The sequence below is a fragment of the Lampetra fluviatilis genome, chromosome 22 (genome assembly GCF_964198595.1).
Source record: "Lampetra fluviatilis chromosome 22, kcLamFluv1.1, whole genome shotgun sequence".
Classification (NCBI taxonomy): domain Eukaryota; kingdom Metazoa; phylum Chordata; class Hyperoartia; order Petromyzontiformes; family Petromyzontidae; genus Lampetra; species Lampetra fluviatilis.
Window position 1 is genome coordinate 8,444,760 of NC_136296.1, and position 9,637 is coordinate 8,454,396.

Below are 9,637 nucleotides of genomic sequence, written 5' to 3' on the forward strand. Positions count from 1 at the left end.
CCAATCAGCGACGCCCATTTATGAGCGTTAAAGATTCGTTTTGTTTACGTTTCGTTTCCCGTTTCGGCAGTAGGGGAAACAGCTCTCTCGCAGACTCAGTGATTTTCATTAAAAAATATTTTTTTACTTATAAGTGAATTCGAAGAACGGTCATTCCGGATAACGGCAGTTTTCGCGGAACAAATTAAAAAAGTAAAATTTAAAAATACTTTTTAAAAACACGCTTTAATGAAATGTACCCTACTCGTAATGGCAGAACTCCACGACTCCAGGAAGTGGCACCGAAGCTTGCCACAGCGTAAGGGGCCGTGGTTATTTACAGCCAACGTCAGTTGAACGTGGACAATTAGACCCAAGCCGAAACATAACGTGTACAAATTAATGTTTAAAAATACTTTTTTTTAATAGAATATAGTATTGTCATCAGTAAGACATAATTATACCAAGTTTGCAGTCGACACCACATTGGGAAGTGGGTTAAAATCGAGTTACAATATTTGAGGATACAACAATAACAACAACAGACAGAGTGAGTTAAATCAAAGCGTGTACAAACGACGTTAACCGAGGCACGATTGTCCATGCGAGTGGCACCTGCTTGGCGTCGATACGGGCGCCCGACTGCAGGCAGATGCGGATAATGCCCAGGTGGCCGGCGTGCACCGCTATGTGGAGGGTGCTGTTCCGGCTCTTGTCCGCGTAGTTCAGGATGGTCTCTTTCGTGTAGCCCTTCTCCTCCGCTGGGGCGGGTTGCGTACACACGTGGGTGGCACACTCGGAATCAGAATGTTTACTTTGACGGGAGGAATCCGATGAGCGATCAAGAGAACTTTACATTTCACAACCAGGGGTCGTGGTTGTAGGCGCATCAACGCGAGGATAAGGGAACCCGAGGCCGTGGTGGTGAAGGTCGTGGTTCAAATCCCGATCGGGAGTTGAACTTGACTCACGTTCCTTCCGAGCTCAATTAAATCAGCACAGTTTACAGGTGGTCGGGTCGTCATCGTTTCGGCGGCTAGAGCGATGAGCCGGTGTCACTCAGACATGGGCTAAACATCCATGTTTGAAGTGTGGGGAGTTAACTATTTTTTAAAATTGTATTTGAGCAGGTAAGGCCCACTGAGCTATGTTACTCTGTTTCATAAGCGACCTTGCATAATTGATAGCTCTACAAAGTGGCTCATCACGTGGAAATGTAAAGCTGACAAATTACTTTAAACGCATGCTTCTAGATGTGGAGGGAAAAACCGGAGGACCAGGAAAAAAAATCCACGCGACCACGTGCTGAGAGACATGCCAACTCGAAATATACAGCAGGCGTCAGGGTCGCCATCCAACCCAAGACCACCTGCACACCAGGTGAGGTAGTTAACATCTCGCCCACCGCAGTGCCCTTTGGTTTCAGAGTCGATGGCTTCAGAGTCGATGGTCTCATCCCGGTAAACAATGGATTACACAAAAAATACGAATCATTTGTTAGCTTTTTTTTCAAATTAATTTGCAGAAATGTATGCTCCGACTGTCACGTGATGCGCATTTCTCTGTCGCAGGGTGTGTGGAGAAGTGCACGCCTGGTGTGACCTCGGGTCGCCAGGCTCATAGGGTAGTGCGCAAACAAATGCGACACACGAAGACAAAGATCCCCCGTATAGTCTTTACAATTATTTTAGGGCAAGTGCTATTAGCGAGAAGCACCTATGAAAGCTGGCAGGGCACAAGAGCGGGGTGTGCGTCCAATACCACTCTCGGCCACCTTTGTCTCCCCAGTGCTGTTTTTTTACACTTCGCACCAGGTACTCATTTAAGGCTGAGGTGACCCAGGGGAGAGCCCGGGATCGGGTCAAAAATTTGCCACTGCCGGGTTCTGAGCGCAGCGCCAATAACCACTACACCCTCGAGATTTTGGACGATATTTGACCGCCCCCCCCCTTCGTCACACGGGGTCACAAAAAGTCAGACTCCCCCTCAAATATGACGTCACAAAGCTCTGCCCCCCCCCCCCCCCCCCACAAAAATGCTTCAAAAAGCTTTAAACTATTGTCATTGTAGTGCGTATTTAATGTGGCGCTGCACTCTGATGTTGTAGTAGAAAACACGTATTAAAAAGTATATTTAATTAAGTAGAACGTGTTGTCTATATTTATTTAAAGCTGCGCATTTTGACGTGACGTCACATTTCTCACCCCCCCCCCCTCCTCGTCACACATCGTCATAAAGGTGCGTGACGTCTTTAATGGACGGCCCCTTGTCTCTGTGTGTGTGTGTTTTTGTGAACGCGTGCTGCTACTAACCCTTGCGGAGCATGAACTGGAAGGACTTTGTGGAGCCGGCCATGGCCGCGATGTGGAGCGGGAAGAACCCGAGCTGACTCTTCTTGCACATGCGGGCGCCGTGGTCCATCTAGTGAGAGGGTTGATGGGAGGCGGGGAGGGGGGGTTTACAGCAAAGCCGTAATTATAATATATATAATATATATTGGGGGGGACACATCCCCCCCCCGATATTAAAATGTCCCCCAACCAATATATTGCTATAAAAAAAATTTGCTATGCTATGTAAATAAATATAACTATTTGCTAAACCTTGGCCACAATATCTGGACTTGTCTTCATATAAATCATGCAAACTCGAAATATACAGCAGGCGTCAGGGTCGGCATCCAACCCAAGACCACCTGTACACCAGGTGAGGTAGTTAACATCCCGCCCACCGCGGTGCCCTTTGGTCAACCTAGGGGAGGCCCAGGACCGGTTCAGATAATCGTCACTTAGTGTTGGCCGTGAGCGGGAATCGAACTCGGGTCGCCGGGTTCGTAGCGTAGCGCGCTACCCGCACCACCGCTGTGATACACACAAAGATCAAAGATTCCCCCATATAGCCTTAACAGACTGTAGGGGCAAGTGCTGTTAGCGAGAACCTATGAAGGCCGGCACGGCACACGAGGGGGTGGGTGGCCAACACCACGCCCGGCCGCCTTTGTCTCCCTAGTGGCGATGTTTACATATCGCACCAGGTACTCATTTGAGGCTGAGTAGACCTAGGGGAGGGCCCGGGACCGGTTCAGATAATCGTCACTGGTGTTGGCCGTGAGCGGGAATTGAACCCGGGTCGCCAGGTTAATAGCGCAGCGCGCTAACCGCTACACTACCGCTCCCCACACATACACACACATACACAGCTTCTTTAGCACCCTTAACGCAACTGGCCGCGCTAATCCGGCCGTCCGCGTCGCCAACGCACGCACCAGCACGGCGATGCTCCTGGGGTGGTCGAAGGAGCAGGCCACCATGACGGGAGTCATCCCGTGCACGCCCTCGATGTCAACGTCCGTGCGCGCCTGCGACATCAGGGCCTGCCGGCACAAGGGGGTGGGAGACATGCTTACAGTCCCGCTTGTCACATCCCTCCACGGCGCGACGGTGTTCAGGTTAAATTTCGATTTAAAGCTTTCGTGACTGCAGGGATTCATCTTCTTGGTTCTTTCGGTAAAGTCACGTAGAATGGAAATAATAAAATAATAAAAATGAAACATAAAATAATTCTCACGACGTTTCGGCCACAACGCGGACGGCTGCTTGCGTTGTGGCCGAAACGTCGTGAGAATTATTTTATTATATTTGATTTTTATTATTTTATTATTTCCATTCTACGTGACTTTACCGAAAGAACCAAGAAGGTGTTCAGGTTGTCACGGTCGCAGGCTACGCGATGGCAATCTGTGGGATTTTAGTTCAGACGTAGTACACTGCGGATTTCACTCGGTTATTCTCTGAACCTAGTTGATGGCAATTTGTGGAATTTTTTTTTAGTCCAGATTTTGTGCTCTGCAGTTTAACCAAAAATAGAACATTTTCGTTCTTAGTTAACAGGTAAGGCCCACTAAGCTATGCAGCTTAGTGGGCCTTACCTGGCCAACAAAATTAGAGCTCAATGAAGTAGCGTATCACGTGGAAATGTATAGCAACAAAATAATGAAACGCATGTTTCTAAATGTGGAGGGAAAAATCGGAGGACCCGGAGACAAATCCACGCGACCACGGGGAGAACATGCAAACTCCGACTCTACAGGCACCTGGCTCGTGATCGAACCCACGACCTCCTGTATATCAGGCGAAGGTAGTTAACATCTCCCCAACGTGGCACCTACACCTGCTGCTACTTCTAGATTTGAAGCTTTCGTGACTGCAAGGATTCATACTCTTAGGTTTTTTCGGTAAAGTCACGTAGGTAAAAATAAATAATAAAAGTAAAAATAATAGTAATATTAATAGACTGCATTTGTTATGCAGTCTATTCTTAGTCTTAAGCCTCACCTTACCATATTAATAAAAAGTGTGCCGTTCCTGGCCCTGCCCCCCTCTCTAACCATTATATATACGGAGTGGTATCTCCTGTAATCCCTCATTTACTTGATACAGCTGTCGGGCTGTGACGGTTCCACCTGAAGACGGAAGCTTGTGTTGCCTCCGAAACGTCGTGATTTTTATTTTATTAATTTTAATTTTTTACCTACGTGACTTTACCGAAAAAACCTAAGAATATACCTGCTGCTACTGCTGTGTCGCACGAAGAAGCCTCACACCTCTATGGTCTCGCTCAGGTCCAGCTCGGACGCCACGTGCAGTGGGGCCTTCTGCGCGAGGTTCAGGACGTTGGGGTTCGCCCCAAGGACGAGCAGCTGTCGCACCGCGTCGGCTTGCCCGCTGCCGGCCGCCACGTGGAGCGGCGTGTCTCCCTCATCGTCCGTGACGTTCAGCACTGCACGTGGAGGGTGGGAGGATATGCACAGGGACAGCCCCGTCTCGTTACACACGAGATGGGGCTGGTGGCCTCAGCCCAGTGGGGTCGCTCCTTTCACAGAGGGCGCAGGCTGCGTTGTGGATGCCAATTATAGTCGTTGCGCATGGCATTATGTCGATGTCTGCCAGCCACGCAGTTGAGAATTATCCGAGTAGCAAAAGTAGCTACATATGCTACGGGCCCGGCACTTTTGAGAGACCCGCGCTAAATGCTTTCAAGCTATCAATTCCTGTTCAGTGATTCTGCACTTGCTCTATTACTAAAGTACTATACTGCCTTCAACTTTTATAAACTACAGTGTGTTTAAGGTTAGCGATTTGTCTTATTTTCTGGCTGTATAGCAATAGAAAAAATACAATTACTTTACTATGCGAGTAAAAAAGCGCGAGTTAAAATATGTGCGATTTATTTATTTACGGGCCCATTATAACATATGCTACAGCCCCCGCACTAACTCAATCCGGCACTGCAGCCGCGTATGTATGTTGAACTTCTTTCGCACCGTACGTAGCCAACCGTGCTAATCGGATGGTGCGGGGGGGGGGAAGAACAACGAATTTAACACAAGCATCAGATATCAAGGACATGGGTTTTCAATCTCGGGCCATGTGAGGGCGTTAGGAGGTCGCGAGAGAGAGAGAGATCGTGTAGCTTTGCTCTTCCTCCTGCACTGAAGGGGCTCAGACCACGGTGGTTCGCTCTGTGCTCGAATGTGCGCAGGGATTCGTCGGCGCCACGTTGCGCTGACAAAATGAATAAACCTTCTTCTTAGGTTTTTTCGGTAAAGTCACGTAGAAAGTAAAATAAAATAAAAACAAAAATCACGACGTTTCGGAGGCAACACATAAAACGAATAAAACATGTGAAGAAAACAAATATCTTAGCTTATAAGAGGTGTGAATATGTGGACCGTCTCTGTGTACTTTTGGTCTGTATCGTTGGCGGCAGAAGGCAGCAGTAAGTGGCTCTGGATGAAGAGGAAAGACCCCAGCTGGGCCCCAAAGTGAGAGGGCCAGGAGGTATGCAGTCAACAATGCTTGACTCAGGGAGGAGGATGCCCCTGCCATGCATAGTCCCATGGGATGTTGGCTATCAACAACAAGGCAACTCCTATGACTAATTGGGCATGGGACACAAGCGTAGGATTGATCACCCTGTCGCTGGCCGCCTTTGGGGAGGGTATATAGTATGAAAGGCCGAAACACCCTAGGAACCAAAGGTTCACTACTGACGCTGCGCTCCCTAAATTTCACCAGGCTCACTGTTCATGAGTGCTTGCACAAAGGATAGTAACATCTCATCCTGTGTTCTTGGAATCTTAGTCACCTTAGGGCTTTGGGGGAGGAGATTGGGGTGTGAGTAATGTGGACCTGTGTTGGGCAGTGGTGATTAAGCACGTGGGCTGTAATCAAGCACTGCAGAGGTGAGGGGTGGTGGATAGTCGCATGAATGTTGCGAGAACTCCCTTCCCGTCAGTGTCGAGGATTCATTCCCTATTCTTTGGTTCTTTCGGTAAAATCACGTAGAAAAAAAATAAAAAAAATAATTATTTCTTTTTTTAATAATAATAATTAAAACCAAAAACGACGACCGCTTGTGTTGCGATCGAAACGTCGTGAGTTTATTTGTATTTAATTTAATTATTTTTCTATCTATGTGACGTTACCGAAAGAAACAAAGAATATGTCTTTCCGACAGACCTGTTCTTCACCTGAGGACGGCTGCTTGCGTTGTGGCCGAAACGTCGTGAGAATTGTATTATTTTATTATGTTTTATTTTTTTATTATTTTATTATCTCCCTTCTACGTGACTTTACCGAAAAAACCAAGAAGATGAATCCCCGCAGTCACGAAAGCTTTAAATCGAAAGAATATGATTTCTTGCAGTCACGAAAGTTTTTAATCAAGAGTCATTCCCTAGTTTGCCAGATGAAGGCGGCACAGCAAACATGTTTCGTCAGTATTGGATGCAGTGTTTCCCCCTCGCTCCGGGTTCCTCCTACACGTAAACACTCAATAATTTTCCGATTCCATCTTTGTACATAGAGGACTGCAGAGCGTGGACAACTGTTTGGTAGCGCCGGCTCATCGCCGCCGCTGGCTGCCTGCTTGTTTGTCCTTCCTCCTCGCACCTGTGAGTCATCCTTAATTTCTCTCTCTACGACAGTGTTCTGTTCTTCACTCGATTTAAGAAGGGGGGGGGGTGGGTTTGACAGCACAATGGGGGGCGTTTTCCGATTTGTGTTATTTTTCGGGGAGCTACCAAGGGCCGCTAGTGACCCGCGGGCCTTGCAACGAAGAACACCGCTCGACAAGATCGAGCGGATCCTGGCGCGTCCTCTGGCGCGTGTTATACGAATCGAAATCATCATCAATGACGAATTACACTGGTCAACAAAAAAAAAACATTTTTTTATGGCCTGGACTTTTGCAGCTGTTTTAGACTAATTTCAGGGTGCTGATTCCAAATCTGATCTCAGATTTGATCTATCACATCTCATTTTTATGCTATCGGCATACCCCATTTTCATTGATTTTACCCGAAATTAACTCTGTCACTTATGATTGCAAGTTGTTGCGAGTCAGTGACTGCTTTAGTGTTAAAATATGGTGCTGTATTTTTAGGATAGTGTGTTTATAATATCATTTTATGTAGATATCCACATTTATTTAATATTTTTCTTCTGCAGTTTTTATTGAAAATGCAATATTTGATATCTCAAAAACCTGATGTGATAGACAAAAACTGATGCTAGATTTGGAATCAGCACCCTCAAAAATTACCTTAAACCCGTTGGAATACCTTATGCCAGAAAAAGTGTGTTGACCAGTGTTATTTGTACGATTTTTCGCGAGTGTTTTTGGCGCAGCGGCGCAAATGCCTTCGATGCCCTCTCGCTTGACGATGAACTCGATCACGTCTCCGTAGCCGTGCGCGGCTGCCCGGTGCAGAGCCGTGCGTCCTTTGTGATCGCGGCGGCTCATCACGTCCGGCTGGGCGCTCAGCAACTCCTGCAGCCCCTTGACGTCGTTGTGCTCCACCAACTGCAAAAGCCACAGACACAGACCACTCCACACCCAGCCAGCCAGCCAGCCCGCCCCTCGGTGTTGGGGCGAGTGTCTGTTAGGGAGTAGCACCGCATGAAGGCCTGGCGCGGCACCACACGAGGTGGTGGGTGGCCAGCACCACGTCCGACTGCCTTTGTCAAGTGGCGAGGTTTACACACCGCACCAGTCACTCGTTTGAGGCCGAGTCGACCTAGGGGAGGCCCAAGACCGGTTCGAATAATCGTCACTGGCGGTGGCCGTGAGCGGGGATCGAACCCGGGTCGTCCAGGTATGTCGCTCAACGCGCCAAACACTGCACAACCGCTTTCACAATTGCAAAAGACAAAGATCGCCCATATATACTTATGAGACTGTTGGGGCAAGTGCTGTTAGCGAGCAGCACCTATGCAAGCCAAAACGGCACACGAGGGGGTGGGCAGGTAGCCAGAACCACGCCCCACCACCTTTGTCTCCCCAGTGGCGATGTTTACACACCGCACCAGGTACTCATTTGAGGCTGAGTCGACTAAGGGGAGGCCCAGGACGGGTTAAAAAAATCGCCACTGGTGGTGGAAGCGAACTCGGATGGCCGGGTTTGTAGCGCAGCGCGCTAACCATCATGCCACCGCTCCCCCACACGCACAATGCACGTATGTGTACACCATGTACATGCCTGCTTGCACACAGGTGCATGTGTTCATTCATATGCACGTATGCACTCTTGGTCACACCCACCTGCGCACGCATGTACATGCACACTTGAGCACATACGCATACTGTCACACACACGTGTGGAAGGTCACACACAAACACGTACACATGCATGTCCACGCACATGCACACGTAAGTACATGCATGCATGCTCCCATAGGCGAATGCAGTAATTATCGTGTGGGTGTGGTGGGGGATGTATGGGCAAGGCGTTTCGGCAAAGAAAAACGAGATAGTATCACTGATACATGGTATGACTTGCATATGGTACATATTACAGATGGTTTAACTTACAGATGGTACGAATTACAGATGGCACATTTAAAACGGACGAGAATGACGTTGTGTGTTGCATATTTTCCCGTGAAAACACAAAACCCGTTTTCAAATCACTTTTAAACCCTGCATATAAGACCGACAAACGCCTATGTATGGCGCTGATAGCAGAGCTTGAATTAAACAGAATTACCATTATCTACAGCAACAGTAGAACCATCATCAGCATCAGGAAGAGGCAGTAGCATCAGCATCGGCACCATCTGAAGTAGCCAATCAGCATTTTCTTCAGCAAATAAAGAGAAGCTTTGCTACCGAAATATCTTCACCGTCACGGCCACTGCCATCATCATGGTAACAGTTGATGCATTGATCAGCATGCGATAGGAATGGTATGATGATCAATGAGCTAAGATTCACAATAATTCGACCGAACAATATTTAATCTATTTTTATTTTTTTACAATGATATCCTGTTTTTAATCAAAGGTGTTTTAATTGCCGTGAGTGAATTCGCGCATAACTTTAAACAGAAAGAGCAACACACCCTTTTCCTCCAAGACATCAATCTAGATATCAAAACGAAAAACAGGTGATAAAAAGCTCAAATGAAATCTCTGCATTCGTGAATAAGCATTGCAAAGCAAGCGCATTAAACCACGGCAGAGATAACACATCTATTTTGTGGTGCACAAGATAGTCTCACTTGCGAACAAATGTCTTCTCCATAAATAAACTCACCTTGTCTGGCGAAACGGCGCTGTGTTTCGTGATGCAGCGAAATCTCAACGGCATGCTGCGG

General features: G+C 47.6%; 1 protein-coding gene across 1 annotated transcript in view; it reads right to left on the reverse strand.

The window, feature by feature from the left end:
• TRPA1 (transient receptor potential cation channel subfamily A member 1) overlaps positions 1-4,910 on the reverse strand; it is a 40,166-nt gene extending 35,256 nt beyond the window's left edge. Inside the window, 5 exon segments of the mRNA XM_078866207.1 lie at positions 595-740; positions 2,292-2,400; positions 3,245-3,352; positions 4,583-4,819; positions 4,821-4,910. Of these exon segments, the coding sequence (XP_078722333.1) occupies positions 595-740; positions 2,292-2,400; positions 3,245-3,352; positions 4,583-4,819; positions 4,821-4,910 (690 nt within the window).
• Between the last annotated feature and the right edge of the window lie 4,727 nt (positions 4,911-9,637).